Source organism: Mixophyes fleayi, chromosome 4, assembly GCF_038048845.1.
Source record: "Mixophyes fleayi isolate aMixFle1 chromosome 4, aMixFle1.hap1, whole genome shotgun sequence".
In the NCBI taxonomy this organism is placed as follows: Eukaryota; Metazoa; Chordata; class Amphibia; order Anura; family Limnodynastidae; genus Mixophyes; species Mixophyes fleayi.
Window position 1 is genome coordinate 16,417,473 of NC_134405.1, and position 21,691 is coordinate 16,439,163.

Here is a 21,691-nt window from a genome sequence, read left to right on the forward strand (position 1 = left end):
GCTGTCTTTTTGTCTGTTTTCCTCTATTCTCTCTTTTCACAAGGCTCCTCAGCCCTCTCTCTGTTACTCTGCTTCCTTAAATCACTGTCTCCACAGTCTCATCATTTTTCTTGTCACCCAAAACACAGAACTTTTCAGCAGCCCCCACAGACTGGACTTTCTGGGTATTAAATCCTGTTCAGTATCATGCTGTGACAGTCCTGTTTCACTGGGTCCTAGTGCCCAACAGTTTCTGGGTATCACAATAGCATGCTCAAACAGCCTGTGATTGACAGAGAATGCAGGAAAGTTCCTCAACAGACCTGTCATAAACTGTATGGATCTAAAAAACCTACAATATAATCCTTTTTTTCATATAGAAAGATCATATATACTTTTCAGACTACAGAAGAATATTGTGTTACGTGAATAGTCTGAGACTCAAAGGAGGTCACTTATTACGCTCAAAATAACCGACTCATAGTTTAGAATTATTTCCACGGGTGCACCTAATTTCTTCCATAATGCATTGGTTTGTTAGGGCAAGAAGGAATTCTTTGCAGAGAAACAGAAGTTTTCAATGGCTGATGAGAGGAGATGGGAGGAAGAACTTACTTGAAAATTATAGAGCTGGTGTAAAGGTCTAGGTCTCCGTCCAGATTCCATGCTCAGCTCACCTCATTGCTGGGACACTTCTACCCACAATTGTTGTCAGCGCTTATCCTTAATACTGCATATCTCTGTGTATCTAGCAAACTGAAAACATGACCTATAGTGTAGGACCTGTATACAATGGGCTACACTGTCCACTGGGATGTAGGCTTAAATGTTTTAATCAAAATATGAACCAGCACCTCATGTTTTCATTTTGCTAGATACACATAGATATGCATTGTGAAGGATAAGTGCTGATAACAATTATCTTTTTGTTTTGTATACATATAGGACATTTATTTTGCCATGCGGCTGGTACCATTTATAATATGGGATTAAGCAAGTGCGGGCTTATATCTTCTCTGGTTTTGTCTCAAAATACTGCCTTGCATTGTCTAAGCAGCTGACTATAAAGCCTATTTAAGGCTCATTTTCTCATTTGGGTGGGGCTCACATGCCAGCTTTTGCTAAATGTAAGCCCCTATACACTTTAAGCCTAGTACTGTAGTTATGCCACCCCGAAAAAAACAAAGTACAATATTCATCTTTCTATTTGTTTTTGTTTTTGAATTTGGAGTAACATTAGCGCTGAATTATTTGCCAATTTATATCCTTTTCCATTTATTATCAATGGATGAGTTTATTATTTAGTTAGAGAATTGTTTTGGCTGCTTTTGGCATATTGGAGCGCCAACAGTATTTACAACTTTTGTATTCTGATATACATTGTTTTCTATATAGCCACATTCCACATTCCAATTTAGAGATGTAGTTGCTACACCATGTGAAAATCAATTAATGTACATATGTCTATATGTACATTATTTTGACATCAAATATGTTATTAATGAATTTGGTGGACTAGTGCCATTTCTTATTTTTGTTGAGTGGCAGTCGTTCCCCGCCATTGTTTTACTTTTTGCAGCTGGTTAGTGGCAGATTTGGTATTCAGTTTAGTGCCATTGTACATTGTAAAGGTAATTATCATCTTTATGTGTTGTGATTTAACCACTGAGAATATCTATTTATTGACTCCTGAAGAGGGGTATAAAAAAACCAAAAGGTGTGGCTCCTCCCCATATCACCTTGAAAAAGAGTATTCAATTAAATTGCGTTGGTGAACTGTCAGAGGAGATAGCTAGATCATGGTGTTATACTGTGGACCTTTGAGCTATTCACTATATTGTGGTTTTCATATCCCGAGTGTGAAGATACCGGGTGTATCTGGCCCAATGCAACCCACTTCACGCTGGCTGGCCACCCACGGGTGCCTTCCTATGCCAGGGAAGTCTACCCAGCACCTTCTAGGATTCGTATGGTCACTCAGGCAAAATGCAGTTATAAACATACAACAGTATATTTATTGTCATACAAACAACACTAGAATCTTATGTACACACAGTAAATAAATGCCAGGCAGGTTTACCACATTATCTGTCCCTTACCCCAATAACTTAAGGAGATATAGTCACCTGCTGTCCAGACTTCACGACCCATGGATCACTCTCAGCTGCATATATAGACGCTAGTTAGAAAACGACAATTCAAAACTAGATGCACCTTCATGAATGAAATCCCAGCATGAACATCCTTCCCCCCTGGAGTTGTTCCTTATATCACAGGTCTAATTTCCACAGTCTTTCCCCTCCCTGGGCAAACCCCTGGGTCTATTCTCCTTAACCATTGGTCAGCGCTGGACTAGGGGGTTGGACAGGGGAGTGAAGATGAGCTGTCCTTCCAGAGAACCTCCCCTGTTAGATGGCCTGTCTGGACTAGCCTGGTGAGAACAATGGACACCAATTAGTTTTCCTACTCCAGCACATGGCAACCTGATCCCTACCCACAATCCCCCTGGCTTCACTTTACAGACAATGAATAGCAACCTTACTGCAAGTCATCAATATACAATACACAATTTACATATTTACACTGAACTACAATGTCCCCTTAGCTACATGTTATTGGACAATGCAATTGTAGTCTGGTGAGCTTGGGAACAAAAGAAGGGCTATAAAAAGTATTTGCTATAATCCACATTATGTGACAAATGAGAAACAGAATGATTAGCTTATCACATTCATTTAGTCACACAGAGTGATGGAGATCTTTGACATTATCCTACACCTGTCTGATTTTTTTTATTTACTATCACGCTTGAGTCCTTAAGTACACATACAATGGAACAGCCTTTAAGATCTTTATTTCTACAAAGCATATATAAAATTTACGGATCTAAATGATTTTGTATAGATGGGTGTGCAATGGGATGAGAGTGTAATCATTGTACTTTCTGTTTATTATATTGAAAGTTAGCAGGGTTACTCTCTGTGGGTCTGAGTCGTTAAGATTTTTATTCCTAACCCTAACGCTAAGCCTAAGCCTAAGTGTAAGAGTTAGGTGGTATGAGAATCGGCAGTGCCGATTTAAAAAGACTGATATAGAGGACGCAATTTCAAATGACGTCAAAAGACGCTGCCGTTCTTACTACTGATCGGGATTTGGTATGACACTCTTGGGGAGTTGTTGTGTCATTGTTAAGGTTAGTCATCATTTGTTATCAGTCGGCCAAGTGAGTTTTGTTTTTGTGGGTTCATGGTAGTCACTGTCGGTGTTATTAGCACCGTTAAAATGACTACCACCGGTTAGTAGTATATACTAAAGTTGCATTAGACCATTTGTACACAATATAATAATGTAATGAAGTGCCATAAACTTAAGAGAGTAGGTTTTTTACAGTAAACTTATTAAAGTAAGTTTATTTACAATGTTATGAAAAAAATCAAAAGCCATATTTTGCAGATAAAATATAATTAAATGCAAACACAATTAGAGTTTGTTTATTCCAATTTTCTTAGAGGACTATCACATGATTCATTTATGTAAGATAAAAAAATTGTATAAGTTTATAGAAGACAGACTCCATTTTAATATCCAAGAGAGAGGAAGATTCCACGTTGCTGTGGAGAGAGATACACTTTACTTGAGTACTAAATCTCATTGCATACAGTTAACAAAGCTAATGATGAGTGTTAAATGCCAAATGTGCTATAATTGGTCTGTTTGTGATAGTAAATCCCTATATTTCAGCCAAACAAGAAAAGTATATTCGGGTCATTAATGTGAAACAGTGGTAAGGAGGGGGTTAAAGTAGGATAAAATTCTCATTTATAAATCAAGATTTATTCATTCTTAATACAAGATTTACAAATTCAGTTCCAATGCTATAAATTTTCATTATTTTCCTTAAAACATTGAAAGTATTAATGAAAAATGTTCCATTCAATAAAATCACTTTTAAACATTCCAAAGGACTTCTTAATGTGTTGAATCCGCAAACAGTATATAGTGGAATCAGTAGAGGAGTTCCTGTAATGTACAGCAATGACAAAACTTATATACATTGGTTGTCCTCTGGTTGGAGGAATATAAATAACACGGAAGATTTTCAGAAAAATAACCTTTATAAAAATGTAAAATCCTATCATGTCAATAAATGGATATGTAAATAAAAGTATACTATTAAAAATAATTATAACTGAATGATTGAGGAATCTGAGCAAGACATGTGCATCTTCTAATCACAGAGTACATGGTCAATAAATCATGGTCCACAAAACTGCAATAATGATGTTGTCGTACTAAGGAGCATTGGGGAAATAAATTTTAAGCAAACTCCATGATAGAATTATAATGATGTGATCTACAGGTTCTCAGATACAGTAACTGTCATAACACATCACTGTTCAAAGAAGTTATCACCAGTATGTCAGATGGGGTAGTCGTGAGGAAAGAAGTACACCAGGAGATTCTCATAATAACTTGATTACCATTTAAAAACTGAAAGTCCTATATTTTCGCATAAGATTAAATATTAGTAATCAGAAAATAAAAAAATTATAATAGGTTCATTTAATACAAATCCTTCATCCCCAAAATCGTATTTACATTAGTCACACCAGAGCCATCAGGGCACAACACAACCCACTCTTCAAATTCCTAGAGGTCCCTTGACCCCATACCTAGTTTCCAGTTTCCTCAGTTTGCTGCTATCTGGGTTAAAATTCCTTCCAGTGCTTTTCATGGGCAACATGGAAGATAGGTATTAACTGTGGGTTAAGTTTTATTTGAATATGTCTAGAAACCGGGAAACGCAAAGAGGCGGGCACCTTTAACCAATCATTTCACCACACTTACAGAATTCCATACTTTGACTGATGAGACTCTCTTCAAATTTTTAAACACCTTCTCAAAACCCAGCTCTACACTAGACCATACCCTACTTCAATGAGTACTTAATATATGCTATTCATATAAGCACACTCACACTACTGTCACAATATAGATGCCAAATGGGATACTCTGTGTGAGCTTTGCACATTTTCAATAGATTGTAAGGTCTCTTACAAACATGGCCCTTCAAACACTTAGTTTTCACATGTGCACGTCTTGAGCCTACCTTGTATGTCCCTGTGTTACATATGAACTGGTTTATCAATTCTCATGAATAGCAGACCACTGCAATACCTTACAAATCAATAATACTAATAACAACAACAACAACAACAACAAAAATAATAATAATAATAATAATAGAGAAAGAGAGACATCATATAACAGTAAGGAGAATTCAATTTCTATATTGTTTCCTATAGGCTCTTCTAATCCTCCTTGGATGAAATAAAAATTATTCACAATATTTAATTTAACCAATTAAAATTATTTTGATCAAATTTTTAATGTGGTTTATTTAAAGCACAGTTATTAGGATACATTTAAATAGCAATTATATAAGTCCTTGATAGTTTTTTCAACTGCTGTCTTTATGTCTTTATTTCTCAGACTGTATATAATTGGATTCATCAGTGGGGTGACCACAGTGTACAACAGGGATAGAACTTTGCTAATGTTCCATGACTGTTTTCTGGTTGGAACCAAATAAACACAAACTAGGCTTCCATAATACATAGACACCACAGCTAGGTGGGAGCTGCAGGTGGAGAAAGCTTTTTGTCTCCCAGTAGTAGATGATATCTGTAGAATGGTAGCTATAATATAAACATATGATATAATGATGATCAGGAATGGAATCACAACCAAAAGAGCGCTCAACAAAGTAACTTCCAACTGAACTAAGGTGGTATCTGAGCAAGAAAGCTCTAGTAGTGGAGCAAGATCACAGAAAAAGTGGTCAATGATATTTGGTCCACAAAACTGTAATGTGGTTATAGTTAGAGTGTGGATTAACACTACTGAAGCACTCAATATCCAAGTTACAATAACCATTTTCAGGCAAATTTGAGTATTCACTATAGAAGAGTAGTGCAGTGGTTTACAGATTGCCAAATATCTGTCAAAACACATCAAGGTAAGAAGAAGACACTCTGAGGTTTCTGAGACATCAAAGAAATAAAACTGAGTGATGCAGTCAGTAAATGACATTCTATTGACTTTTACCAAAACAGCATGAACCGCATTAGGAAGAATATCTGTTGCCAGTAAGATGTCTGATACAGCGAGTTGTGTGAGGAAGATGTACATGGGAGAGTGGAGGTTCTTGCTGTAGGACACCAGAGTGATGATCAGGAGGTTCCCACATATTGTCATACAGTAAATAATAAAGAAAAGAAAGAAGAGATAATATGTTATACTTTGAGGACTCTGAAATCCCAAAAGATGGATCATGGTGATGATGGTCACATTTGTTTCATGCATTATCTGAAAATAGAAGATGAGGAATGGTCATATAATTTATAAACTGTTCATGTTACAGTCATGGCCAAAAGTTTTAAGAATGACACAATTATTATTTTTCACAAAGATTGCTGGCTCAGTTTTTATGATGGCAGTTTGCATATACTCCAGAATGTCATGAAGAGTGATCTGATGAAATGCAATTTATTTCAAAGTCCCTCTTTGTCATGACAATGAACTTTATGAAATCAGGTCAGTGATTCTCTCGTTAACACAGGTGAGAGTGTTGATGAGGACAAGGCTGGATATCACTCTGTCATGCTGATTGAGTTAGAATAACAGACTGAGAGCTGCTAGAAATAATTGTTCTTCCTTTGTTAACCATGGTTACCTGCAAGGAAACACGTGCAGTCATCATTGCTTTGCACAAAAAGTGCTTCACAGGCAAGGATATTGCTGCTAGTAAGATTGCACCTAAGTCAACCATTTATTGGATCTTCAAGGAGAGAGGTTCAATAGTTTTGAAGAAAGCTTCAGGGCACCCATGAATGACCAGCAAGCACCAGGACTGTCTTCTATAGCTGGTTCAGCTACAGGGTTCGAGGCACCACCAGTGGAGAGCTTGCTCAGGAGTGGAAGCAGGTACATGTGAGTGCATCTGCATGCACAGTGAGGCAAAGTATTTTGAAGGATAGCCTAGTGTGAAGGGGCCAGCAAAGAAGCCACTTCTCTCTAGGAAAAACATCAGGGGCAGACTGATATTCTGCAAAAGGTACAGGAATTGGATTGCTGAGGAATGGGGTAAAATCATTTTATCTGATGAATCCAACTTCAGATTGTTTGGGGCATCTGGAAAAACACTTGTCTGGAGAAGAAAAAGTGAACACTACCATCAGTCCTGTGTCATGTCAACAGTAAAGCATCCTGAGACCATTCATGTGTGGGGTTGCTTCTCAGCCAAGGGAGTGGGCTCACCCACAATTTTGCCTAAGAACACAGCCATGAATAAAGAATGGCACCAAAGTATCCTCCAAGAGCAACTTCTCTCAATCATCCAAGAACAGTTTGGTGACGAATAATGCATTTTCCAGCAGGATGAAGCCATTGAAATAAGGAAAAAGTGATAACTAAGTGGCTCAGGGATCAAAACATCAAAATTTTGGGTCCATGGCCAGGAACCTCCTCAAACCTTAATCCCATTTAGAACTCGTGGTCAATCCTCAAGAGGCGGGTGGACAAAGGAAACCCCACAAATTCTGACAAACTTCAAGCATTGATTAGGTAAGAATGGGCATGCCAGGGCAAATTGAAGAGTCCTCAAAAAGAAGGGTCAACATTACAAATATTGACTCTTTGCATAAACTTAATGCAATTGTCAATAAAAGCCTTTGACACTCATGAAATGCTTGTAATGTTACTTCAGTATACCATAGCAACATCTAACAAAAAGGTCTAAAATCTCTGAAGCTGCAAACTTTGTGAAAATCTATAGTTGTGTCATTCTCAAAACTTTTGGCCATGACTTTACACTGTTGTATCAAATGTATAACTTTAATCCAGTGAGTGTTTAATATGTGTGTGTGTGTGTGTGTGTGTGTGTGTATGTTTGTGTGTATGTATGTGTTTTGCTTGTATTTAAGGTCTACATAAAAGTGGAATTACAGAAATACAGTAGCCCCAATTTTGCTGTGAAATGTGTGATAGTGTTAAATGCAGACTGTATAAATTTAATATGTGCATAAAATACAGTATTTAATGCAAATAAAACAACTATAAGATACCTAACTACATAATTGAATATGTGGCTTCTGAAATGAAACAAACTGCCAAAATGTTTGTAATGAAAAATAAGCAACAACAGAATCTCATCATATATTTGCATAAAATTTATGTTTAGAACGATCATATCTATAACAATTGATATAAAAAATAGGTTGCCAAATAAAAATAGTAGTACAATAATACAAATCATTTAAAAATACTAAGTAAACAAGGAAAAGCACAAAACATTATGCAATAAAAACAATATGGAACAAACATAAGGTTAGTAAAAATAAAAACTAATATTGCATGCAAAATATATATCTGGTACTACATCACATAATTTACTAAAGAAAATGAAGGCTCACCAATTAAATTGAATAAAATCTTAGTCATAAATAGCAGAAAGGCATCTATGTATTCTCTCAAAACATGAAAAATAAAGTTTGGTATTAAAACCTGTGTAAATCCCATACACTTTCCATCACCATACTATTCCTGTGACTGTGAATTTTCAATGTGGTCAATTACCATCCCGTTAAGTTCATATGTTTGAAGTTTTGCTTTCAGAAAGTGAATGAGTTTGTTCAGAGCAGGACATTCTGAAACCATTTTCATGACAAGCTACATGTTACTCCAAAGTATTTGAAATCATGTTGCCAATGTAACCGTACAAGTAGGGGTATTCCAAATGGTACACAAGAAAGAATATATTATAAATAAATATATCAAAGAAAGTAAAGCAAGAGAACGGTTTAAATTTGCTCCTGGACAAAAAATCTAAAACAATCAAATGACGACGCCAAAAGCCATGATTATATTTCAATCAACCGTTTAAAAAAAGGAAAATTAGCATTGACACAAATTCAATATGACATAAGAAAATCAAAGCTCCTGGTCCTGGGCCTGAGACATTAATGACAGTAAGGCAAAAAAGGAGTAAGTTTTCTCCTGGACAAACCATGTTACAATACAAGGGGTGCAAATTAGTTTACTATTTTGCACATAAGGAAAATACTGCCTGATTTTTTGTCATGTAGCACACAAATACTTGATAACTTTATTTGTACCATGAAATGTAAAGTTGATCTAACCCATGCCCTACCCCAACTATACATCTATCTACACCATGTTGCCTTTGTTAATAATGTAAATTGGGGCCTATAATATTAGAGACAGATAGAGGCATAAGACATAATCGGGTACATACTCCAGAGCACTCCCAATCGCACCATGTGTCCCAAAATAAATATGCTCTAGCTGTACCCATATTTCCATACTCTATAAATGTTCCACGTCACAGAATAAATGTTGGGACAATTTGTAGCTAACAATATGGGATGCCTGTAAATGAGAAAGATACAAATCTTCACTAAACAATGGTACCACAATAAAAATGGAAAAAAGACTTACCTTAGCCTTAGCTTGAGTTAAACATATAAGGCCTGATTCATTAAGGATCTTAACCTAAGAAACTTCTTATTTCAGTCTCCTGGACAAAACCATGTTACAATGCAAGGGGTGCAAATTAGCATTCTGTTTTGCACATAAGTTAAATACTGACTGTTTTTTCATGTAGCACACAAATATCAACTTTAAATTTCAGTGTACAAGTAAGCTATCAAGTATTTGTGTGTTACATGAAAAAACAGTCAGTATTTAACTTATGTGCAAAACAGAACACTCATTTGCACCCCTTGCAATGTAACATGGTTTTGTCCAGGAGACTGAAATAAGAAGTTTCTTCAGTTAAGATCCTTGAAGAATCAGGCCCATTAAGGTTAATTCTACAAAACACATCTTGTTTTAAATAGTTCTAAAAAAAATAATGTAAAAAACTTACATTTTTAAGCTAAATCCACAGCTAAGACCTGTAATGTTATATTGTTTTTTTATTTTATTATTATTATTATTATTATTATTATTATTATTGATTTTGTCATTCAACAAACGCAGCCCTGAATATTTGTCTGTGCTAAATGCTGAGGAAAGTCAAACATTGGAAGGTGTCATCACAATTTATATACATCAGCAGAATCAATTATGCAGGACAGAGGGGAATATACAAAATGTGTTACACAAATATAATGAGCAGTGTTACATGGGAATATCTAACAAGCTATTTTCTATTTGCATTTGGCCATGATATTAATTTAGCTGCAATATATTTATGATTTGGAAAAATTCTTGATACAATTTTGATATTAATTAATGACATCTTTTCACATATTGGGCCTGTTTCATTAAGTAAAGTAAAGCAAAAAAGGAGTAATTTTCAAAGAAATAAAGATTCTATCTATCTATCTATCTATCTATCTATCTATCTATCTCATATCTATCTATCTATCTATCTATCTATCTATCTATCTCATATCTATCTCATATCTATCTATCTATCTATCTCATATCTATCTATCTATCTATCTATCTCATATCTATCTATCTATCTCATATCTAACTATCTATCTATCTTATATCTATCTCATATCTATCTATCTATCTCATATCTATCTCATATCTATCTATCATTCTATCTATCTATCTTATTATTTCAAAATCTGTTCAGCTACCCACTGAGCTTAACTACGATTGCTGTAGCCATTTTTGTTAGACTACTGGACCCAATGAGCCACCCACTGAGCCCAACTGTCAGCATTTAGGACCTTGTGTTAAAACTGAAGAGATTACTTACTCTTTAAACACCAGTCAGGGGTCAGTAAAATATATTTCACCTTATCCATTGCTCTGCACAATTGAGACTAATTGTGCTTCCACATACTTTCATTACCCACCCAAGCTGACCCACATGCATCCACATATCACACATTTTGCTATGATACATTGACACAATGCACACTCTCTTTCTCGTATCCACTTTAAACTAAAAATGAGCGGGCTCGGATTTCGCTAATCCGAGCCCACCCGAACAGTGCGGATCCGACGGGATCCGAGCACTGTTCGGGTACTTCCGGCAGCCCAAGGAATGCAAAACGAGGCTATAACATCCAAGTCTCGCGTCGGATGTCGCGAGACTCGGATCTCATTAATGCCCCGCTCGCGGCCGCCATCTTCATTCTCCCTGTGGTTACTGAAGAGGGAGGTTGATGTGCTCTGTCCTGCTGATTACTTTAGTCAAGTGGTGCTTTGTCCTGCTGAGTCCATTAGTACTTTGTCCAGTGCTCTGTCCTTCTGATTACTTTAGTCAAGTGGTGCTTTTGTCCTGCTGAGTCCAGTAGTACTTTTTACAGTGCTCTGTCCTGCTGATTCCAGTGGTGCTTTGGCCAGTGTCTGTGCTGCTGAGTCCAGTGGTGCTTTTGTCCTGTATTTGTTTCTGATAAGTCCATAGCAATTTGTTAAATAGCCAAAAATCATTTAAAAAATTTAAAAAAATACCAAAAACATACCAAGATTTTTTTAAAAAAAAAATATAAAAAAATAATTGAAAAAGTATAAAAAATATTATAGAGCAATATATTCTTGCAGTCCCAAAAAAGAGGAACTGCCATTTCTATTACTACGTTCATTGTTTCTGCAGTTCCAAAAAAGAGGCACTGCCATTTCTATTACTACGTTCATTGTTTGTGCAGTCCCAAAAAAGAGGAACTGCCCTTTCTATTACTACGTTCATTGTTTGTGCAGTCCCAAAAAAGAGGCACTGCCATTTCTATTACTATGTTCATTGTTTGTGCAGTCCCAAAAAAGTGGAACTGCCATTTCTATTACTACGTTCATTGTTTGTGCAGTCCCAAGTTATCTGAGTTGGCCCCCCTCCAGTGTGTACTTGGAAAGAGTTTTTAGTGCAGCGGGGAACCTGGTCAGTGAGCGGCGAAGGACGTTGCTTCCGCAGAACGTTGAAAAAATGATGTTCATAAAAATGAATTATCAATTCCTCAATCAAGTACAGCACTGGCCTCCAGGTACTACAGAGGGACCTGTGGTTGTGGAGTCCAGCTGGGACGAATTAATAATGTGTGAGGATGAGGAAGTACACACTGAAGGGGGAGAGGAATCAGAGGATGAGGATGAGGACGACATCTTGCCTCAGTAGAGCCAGTTTAGTTTGTACAAGGAGAGATGAATAGCTTTTTTCGTGTGGGGGCCCAAACAAACCAATCATTTCAGCCACAGTTGTTTTGTAGGCCCTTTCGCTGAAAGGATTGGTTTGTTAAAGTGTGCATGTCCTATTTCAACAACATAAGGGTGGGTGGGAGGGCCCAAGGACAATTCCATCTTGCACCTCTTTTTTTGGCATTATGTGACCATTCAACAGTCGTTTGCCATGAGCACAAAGTACTACAGTAGTCATCCTATGGCAAAGCGGATAACTGCGGCCTTAACAGCTATGTTGGTGTTAGATGTGCATCCGGTGTCCGCCATCTGTGCAGTGGAATTCAGACCAGTTGGAGGAGGTAGGAGCAGCCATATGTGCAGTGGAATTTAGACCAGTTGGAGGAGGTATTGTGGCCCTGGTACCAAATTGGGTACCGGGGCCACTCCACTACGCAGTCCAGATAGCTGCGTATCATATATTAAAATACGTTGACTGTTGCTGCCAAATCAAAATTTTATGAAAATGACTTGTCATCGTCGAAAACAAGAGGTATTGACGCGCTCAAACTACACCCTCTATATGCTGCAGAGAATGTAGGAGCAGCCATATGTGCAGTGGAATTGAGACCAGTGGGAGGAGGTATTGTGCCCCCGGTACCAAATTGGGTACCGGGGCCACTCCACTACGCAGTCCAGAAAGCTACCTCGGTGCAATGTTTTGGACTAAAAACAATATTGTGAGATGTGAGGTGTTCAGAATAGACTGGAAATTAGTGGAAATGATTGTTATTGAATATTATTGAATGTTATTGAGGTTAATAATAGCGTAGGAGTGTAAAAAAAACAAAAAACGGGATTTTAGCGCTTTTTATGCTTTTTTTAAAAAATAAATCAGAACCCAAAACCCTAAATCAGAACCAAAACTTTTCTTCAGGTGTTTTGGCAAAACAAATCAGAACCCAAAACCTCAAGCTAATCAGAACCCAAAACCCAAAACACTAAAAGTGCCCGGTGCACACCCCTACTTTAAACACACTTGTCTCCAAACTTCTTTTCTCTCTCCAGCCTTCTCTCTCCATTATTATTTCCCCCTTACTACTTAAATGCTCATTAATCTGCACTCTGTTTTATTTCCTGCATCCACAGCACTATGCGGCTTATATAAACAGAAATATACCGTACACCCATAAAACATCCTTACAGTTCCATTCTCTCACTCTTCTCCTCCTCATGGTTGGTGGTGACATCTCACCTAACCTGGAGGCCTGTGTCATCCTCACTATCTGCTCACGCTCATTGTTCCACCTCAAAGTTTTCCATCCACCTCATACTTACAATTCCTCCAACCATATCTACATTTCTCTACTTCTTTCTTTTACTTTCTCCATTACACTTTTGAGCTCTGGATCTGTTTGTAATAAACACACATCTATCTATGATAGATTTATTTCTAAATCCCTAAACCTCTTGGCCATTACAGAAACTTGGCTCGCCTCCTCTGTCAATACATCTCTGGCAGCTCTATACTACTACTATTATTATTATTATTATTATTATTATTATTATTATTATCATAGATTTGTAAGGCGCCACAGTGCTCTGCAGCTCCATACAGTAGGCAATGTTTTTAAGGTGGAGTCAACAGGGCTTGGAGAGAGTCTGGATGTGAACAATAAAGCAGAGGGTGGAGTCATCTGTGACACCCATGCAGCTGACTTGGGAGACAGAGGAAATTGTAGTGTTAATGACAGTAGAGAGATTTGAGGGCAGGTGGTGACTCTGGCAGGAGGGAAGATAATAAGCTTTGTTTTGGACATGTTGAGCTTTAGGTAGCGTTGGGACATCTATGCAGAAATAGCAGAAAGACAGTTGGTTACAAGAGATAGTACAGAAGGAGAGAGGTCATGGAAAGAAATATAGATTTGGGTGTCACCAACATAGAGAGTGTATTGGAGGCCGAATGAGCGAATTAGAGCTCCAAGAGAAGAGGAGTACAATGAAAAAAGTAAAAGGCTAAGAGCAGGGTCTTGTGGGACGTCAACAGATAGTGGGAGAGGAGGGGAGGATGTGGTAGAGGTAAAAACACTAAAGTAGCGGTTCGATAGGTAGGAAGTGAACCAGGAAGAACTGTGTCACAAAAGCCTATGGAGTGAAGGGTGTGTAGGAGAAGAGGGTGATCAACAGTGTCAAAATCAGCAGAGCGGTCCAAGAGAATGAGTATGGAGAACCCTTAGACTTTGCAGCAAGTAGATCATTGATCACTTTTGTGAGAGTAGTTTCAGTGGAATGTTGAGGGCTATGGTCTTTTCCTATCTCTATATTCTTTCCTATGGAGGACTCTACCTCACCCACACTCCCAGATCCAGAAACAGACAAGGTGGTTCTACTTTCTCCAAGCTGACCCATCCAGGTCACACCACCAGAACCCTTCCTCTCTTTCTCTACTTTTAAAGTCCACACTATGGGCCTGATTCATTAAGGAAACTTACTCATTTTTTTTCTTTACTTTCCTTATTTAACCAGGCCCAATATGTCTATTTTCTCTTCTCCACTTTTGTGTTGCTATCGTTTTTCATCTCCAAGGACTCGTTTCCCAATACCTTGAAAACTGTGCTGGCTAGCTCCCTTATTTCCTATCCATTGACCTGTAGACTCACATACAAGGTTCTTTTAAGGTTGTGCTGCCACAAAAATTAAGTCACACATTTTTCCTTTGGTCTCTTGCAGTTGACTTTACCTCTAACCCACTGTGATGGACATTCCCTTGACCTTGTCTAACTGTGTTTCTGCTTCATCCCTAGTTTCTTCAACTTGGCCTTCTCACTGTCTGATTAAAACCTCTTTGCCTTCAGCCTCATCTTACATCTTGTTCCCCACACTGCACCCAAATCCACGTGGATACAGTGACACGTAAATACTCTTGACCCAATATACTTCTTATTATCACTAAAACAACTAATTTCCCCTATGACTAATTGTCCTTCCAGATCAGGCTGCCTCTTTCTACAACGAAAACACTCACTTCAGCCCTAAACAATGCAGTTGCAGCCACCAAATATAGTCTCCAATGATCCAAAATTGATACATGGCACACTAAATAGACCTGTGATCTGCAAAACTGCTCCTGCCACTAGAGGAGATTGTGTCCCTAAGACGACTTTCTCTAAATAACTTCATTCTTTTGTCTTGCAATATTGCCCTCTCACTTGCCAAGCAAACATACTTCAAATCTTTATGATTTTACCAAATACTTCAAATGGAAGACAACATATTTCCTTATGACAAATCCACCTCATTCCAACAACTTTCTCCTTTACTTTCCAATCCACTATTAGCTCATTCTCTTCGTTAACTGAAGACAAAGACTTTGCATACATCTAATCATCTCAGTATGCAATCTGACCCTCAAACTTATTCCCTCCTATTTTTATGCTCCTTTTACATGTCGACCGCTAGCTCACCTCTTCAACCTGTCTCTCTCCACTGGCACATTTACATCCTACTTTAAACAAATACTCATCTCAGGAAATCTATTGTAAGCATTTCTCAACTCAGCCTCTGTTTCCAACTACCACTCTATTACTTCCCCTACCTTTGGCTTCCAAACTACATGAATGACTTATGCAACTCAGCTTATCTCACTTTCTCTCCTATTACTCTTCTCACACAAATCTCAAGTCTCTGCGATCAGGCTTCTGCCCAAAATATTTCACCGAGACTGATCTCGTAAAAGTGATCAATGATCTACTTACAACAAAATCTAAGGATCAATAATCCATCCTCACTATCCTGGACCTCTCTGCTGCTTTTGACAATGTTGATCTCCCTCTAAATCTGCACACCCTTCACTCCATTGGCCTTCATGATGAAGTTTTTTTCCTGCATGACTTCCTACCTATAAACAGCTACTTTAGTGTCTCTAATTCTAACACATCCTCCTCTCCACTACCACTATATTTTAGAGACCCACAAGGTACTGTTCTCAGCCCTCTGCTTTTCGCAGTGATGACACCTAAAACCACCTCTCATCCTGTGACCTCTTCCACTCTGTACCACTTTGTGTAACCAGCTTTCTCTGTGCTATTTCCACCTGTATGCCCCAATGATGCCTAAAACTCAAAATATCGAAAACAGAACTTGTCATCTTCCTTCCTCCCAAAGTCACTACTATCCCTTAACAACACCCTTTCATATATTTCAAAACTCTGACCTGTGCATCACCTCATCTCTGGTAACCATCTCTCGCTTCTACTTCACAACATGTCTCGTGCCAATAGACACTTATGGAATTCCATACCAAGCCTAATCAGACTCTCCCACAGTCTTCAAAACTTTAAACCCTCTCTGTAAGCCCATCTCTCCTCTACAGGTTACCCTAACTCCACCTCTACTACCAATGCAAACACATGCTCACAACTATCTCTACCTCCTCTCTGAGCCACACCTTTTCCACTTGTTTCAGCTGTGTCCATTTAGAATGTAAACTCTCTCATGAACAACACACACCCTACCCTTTGTTTTCATGTCTGCAATTATTTTAATTATTTTGTATGTCCCTTTTTTTATGTATGTCCTATTTTCAACACTTTAGTGATTTCATCTGATGGGGAACGGTGGGTTTGAAGAGTTGACTGACATGATGGGAGCAGTTACCACCAATACAATATAGACTTGGATGCTTAAATCTAAAAGTCAAACCATGCTTGATCTGAAAGGAGGAAATATGTGACATCAAAGCCTGCCAATATCTGGGCATTTGAAACAAGAATGAGGCTAAAATAATGAGACATGTGGGAGAGTGGTAGAGGAGGGGGTAGGTATGGGGGTAGACATGGACATACTTTGGTGCACAAGAGTGAATGCCTGCAGAGGAGAGTGAAAATCTGCGTACTGTGTGCATGGGAGTGCTAGAGCCAGGCAAACGAGTAGAGTTTAAACTATAGAGAGAGACAGTAAGAGATGAGAAGGGCTTCAAATTTAATTGACAGAACCACCAATCTTATAGAGCAAACCGTCACACCTACATGCTGGGCTGCAATTATTATAGACAATACTACAAGTCTAGTCACAAAATAAGCCAATGTATGAGGGAGAGCTTCAAGACTAATATAGCTAGGTGCCTGATTATCAGTGGGTAGTGCCAATCCTAGAGGGAAGACTGCCATAGCCAGTGATTAATCTGCCAAGGGCCCTGTACAAGCTGCAATGCGGAATCCATAGAAATGAAGTGGCCAGATCCAGAACACAGAGAGTTCAGTATCAGCCCAGAGGAACAGTGAGTGTCCTGGCCCACCTGAAGGATCTATGGAGAGTCAAGGAGTGTTCCAAGCGTCTGTCCTTTCTCGTTGCCATTGTTCCAGGTTCCTGCTGCTGATATTGCTGGTACCTCATTTACATTACCTTATGGTGAGGAGTCATTGAGTACAGTCCAAGGGGTAAATGTATCAAACTGAAAGCTTTCCTGCGGGTTTGAAAGTGGAGATGTTGCCTATAGCAACCAATCAGATTCTAGCTATCATTTTGTAGAATGTACTAAATAAATCATATCTAGAATCTGATTGGTTTTCCAAACCCACCGGAATACTCTCAGCTTGATACATTTACTCCATGGTCTTTCATTTGTGTTTAGAGAAACCACCAGATTTTCATTGTTGGTCAGGGTCTGTAGTATGCCTGAGTAACCTGCCTAACACTGTACTGCACCCCACCCATTTGTCCACGTCATGGACTATTTGAGATAGGGGTACTGTCCTGCATTGCGCTATATTGCTGGGACAACTTCCCTCATCCTATTTTCATATTCTTCCTATCAATAAACTTAATAGTGCTTGTTACCAGGAAACTACTCTGCCCCTTTTCACTGCACTTACCAACACTAAAAATGAACAATATATTTTTTGAACGTGATACAACCCTAGTTTACCCACTGAAAGTCCACCTAATACTAAATTCTACATTTCTACTACTACTCCATTAGCATTCTTGCTTTCATTTTGTAAGATATCTACAACTACATAGATAGCCTTCAGAACTTCTACTATCCAACACGATAAAAGTTGTGATATTGTAAGATTTGTAGAATTATCTTAAATTCAGCAGGAGGAGGATAATCTATTACTAAAACATGAAGCAAGAGGCATGAACAGAGGGGGAAATAAAAGGGAGTAAATAAGCAGAAACTGAATTTGTACCAGTAGTGTTAGCTGCAAATGGAATCATAGTCCTTTATTGATGAAAAGAAGTAAGACACTGGCATAAAAGTGGTAACTTTAGTGGAGAGAGGAGGACATAAGGATAGATCACGTCAGCTTACAATCTAAAGGGATGGCAGGCAACCTGGGGTGAGAGTATTTAAATATTAGGATGGTTTTTGACACTCTCCCGCATTAAAGACTAATAAAAATTGGAATTCTTGTGATTGTTTTCAATGTTGGTTGAGTGGATACAATATTGGTTAATGAATAGTGAGATACTATCGGTATTGAAGGGAACGTCTATCTTTTGCAGATGGCAAAAAGTTATATACAGGTGTCACAAGCCGCTGCGCTACTCACGACAGCTCGGCTGCAGCTGCTGGCAGTAAGGCATCATTATCACCACTGGCCCAATCTCTACTCTGAGCCACGTTCATTTTTTTGTCTCAGCTCAGCTCTTTCCCACTATATTTCGAGCTTTTTCATGAACAGGGCCCTTCATACCCTTTATTGTCATGTCTGCATTTATGTTATGATTCCTCGTGCAACCAGGAAGCAGCAACAGAAGTATAATACACCAAATGACTTCATTCAGGCAAAATACATAAGCAGCAATTCAGTTCGTGGGATATGCAGATTTCCAGGTAGCAGGCTAAACAGGTATAACTCAATTCCACAGATATGAACAGGTGTAATAAATGGCAGGAAAGTCCACAGAGCAACAGGTTCCAAGTAATGGCAGGTACAGTTAAATAGCAGGGACAAGTATACTGAGTTACCGAAGTCCATGAGGCACGAGGCTGTCAAGGGAAGCAGACAAACGGAGTCCTGTGACCAAGCAGAGATCAGGGTAAGCAGAATCCAATTGCCCAGCAGAGGTCAAGGTCAAAAGCGATTGTCCAGTAATCAAGCCAAGGTCAGGGCAACAGACAAACAAGCAGGGTCCAGGAATCAGGCAGAGGGTCACAATGGGAGATCAGCAGCAGAAGCACAAACACTGGAACAGTGAGGAACAAGCAGCAGCCAGGGATTAAAGATGAACTGCACTGAGCACAGATTGAGGCAGGTATTAGAAGCTTTGACACAGGTGCAGTTCTAATTAGTCTAGGAGGTTAACCCTTACAGGCATGGTGCAAAGCTCAGGAGCAGAACAGCAGCACCTCTGGTGGATTAAAGGTACTGCTGCCACATACAAAATATAGGCAGAGTCGTAACAATTTATTATGGCTACTTTTTATGCCATGCTTTTATGTATGCTCTACTTCTTACACTGTCTGGCACTGTGGAGCACTGTGACACCTTATACATTTAATAATAATAATAATAATAATAATAATAATAATAGCAATATAAATAGAATAAGAGTTTAACCAACCATACAGCTGTGCAAAGATATTCAAGTTGTGTATTTTTTCCCATCAATTCTCATAATCCTGCATGATTAACATTAGTTTCTATTTAGAAATTATTTCCAAGATTTCTTTCTTCTGATGAAATATTTCTTGTCTTTTATTTAAATCCCAATCTTTAAAATACATTTAAATAGATTTTATAAAAGTCATTGATCATTTGTTCAACTGCTTTCTTTAAATCTTTATTTCTCAGACTGTATATAACCGGATTCATCAATGGGGTGACCACAGTGTACAACAGGGATAGAACTTTGCTAATGTTCCATGATTGTCTTCTGGTTGGAACCAAATAAACACAAACTAGGCTTCCATAATACAGAGACACCACAGCTAGGTGGGAGCTGCAGGTGGAGAAAGCTTTTTTTCTTCCAGTAACAGATGGGATCTGTAGAATGGTAACTATAATATAAACATATGATATAATGATGATCAGGAATGGAATCACAACAATCAGAGAACCCAACACGGTAACTTCTAACTGAACTAAGGTGGTATCTGAGCAAGAAAGCTCTAGTAGTGGAGCAAGATCACAGAAAAAGTGGTCAATGATATTTGGTCCACAAAACTGTAAAGTGGTTATAGTTAGAGTTTGGATTAACACTACTGAAGCACTCAATATCCAAGTTACAATAACCATTTTAAGGCATATGTGAGTATTCACTATAGAAGAGTAGTGCAGTGGTTTACAGATGGCCAAATATCTGTCATAACTCATCACTGTAAGAAGAATACACTCTGAGGTTTCTGCGACACTGAAGAAATAAAACTGAGTGATACAGACAGTAAATGACATTCTTTTGACTTTAACCAAAATAGAATGAACCATATTAGGAAGAATATCTGTTGCCAGTAAGATGTCTGATACAGCGAGTTGTGTGAGGAAGATGTACATGGGAGAGTGGAGGTTCTTGCTGTAGGACACCAGAGTGATGATCAGGAGGTTCCCACATATTGTCATACAGTAAATAATAAAGAGGAGAAAGAAGAGGAAATATGTTATACTTTGAGGAATCTGAAATCCCTGAAGATGGATCATGGTGATGATGGTCACATTTGTTTCATACATTACCTGAAAATAGAACATGAGGAATGGTCATATATTTTATATACTGTTCATCTTACACTGTTGTATCAAATGTATAACTTTAATCCAGTGAGTGTTTATTACGTGTATGTGTGTGTGTGTTCAGTCTACTTATAAGTAGAATTACAGAACTACAAAAGCCCCAATCTTGCTGTTAATATGTGATAGTGTAAATGCACACTATATCAATATAATATGTGCATAAAATACAGTATTTACTGCAAATAAAACTACTATAACTTACCAGCACATAGTTGAATATGTGGCTTCTGAAATGAAAACAAACTGCCAAGAGATTTGTAAATAAAAATAAACAACACAATACATGAGGTTAGTTAAAATATCTGCACTATATGTGTAGAAAATATACGCCTGGTACTTTATCACATAATTTACTAAAGATAATGAAGGATCCCCAATTAAATTGTTGTTTTGCACTATTGTATTGTAGGCTTGAACTGCTGTTTGTAAGCACAAGGAAGCTATGATCTCACCATCATAAAGGGCAACAAGAATATCCAAAAACATCAGCTATTCCAATCCAATAGAGGGATGAAGACGATAGGTCTGATTCATTATGGAAACTAAAGCAAAGAAAGGAATACATTTTCTCTTTGAAAAAAATGTAAAGCAAACAAATAGGGTCGACAAAAGTCATGATTTCATTTAAACCAAACGTACAAAAAAAATATAAAATTAACATTGACAGAAATTGAATAATGGCAGAAAAAAAAATCAAAGCTCCTGGTTTACACCAATGTAATATCAAATTTATTAACAACAAACAAGAAATGACATCACTAATTATGAACAGAAAAATAAAATAAAAGATACATAATTACATAATGACCTTTCAGAAACCACGG

General features: G+C 37.9%; 2 protein-coding genes across 2 annotated transcripts; both read right to left on the reverse strand.

The window, feature by feature from the left end:
• Nucleotides 1-5,394: 5,394 nt before the first annotated feature.
• On the reverse strand, nt 5,395-6,345 carry LOC142150469 (olfactory receptor 1468-like). Its single transcript, XM_075205663.1, has one exon. It carries the CDS (start codon nt 6,343-6,345, stop codon nt 5,395-5,397), a length of 951 nt encoding a protein of 316 aa, XP_075061764.1.
• A 13,511-nt stretch (nt 6,346-19,856) lies between these two features.
• LOC142150470 (olfactory receptor 1468-like) lies at nt 19,857-20,807 on the reverse strand. Its single transcript, XM_075205664.1, has one exon. The coding sequence runs from the start codon at nt 20,805-20,807 to the stop codon at nt 19,857-19,859; it is 951 nt and encodes a 316-aa protein (XP_075061765.1).
• Between the last annotated feature and the right edge of the window lie 884 nt (nt 20,808-21,691).

What these genes read in the sequence shown, in the direction of transcription:
- LOC142150469 (XM_075205663.1), bottom strand. Translation starts at nt 6,345, where the DNA reads ATGCATGAAACAAATGTGACCATCATCACCATGATCCATCTTTTGGGA.
- LOC142150470 (XM_075205664.1), bottom strand. Translation starts at nt 20,807, where the DNA reads ATGTATGAAACAAATGTGACCATCATCACCATGATCCATCTTCAGGGA.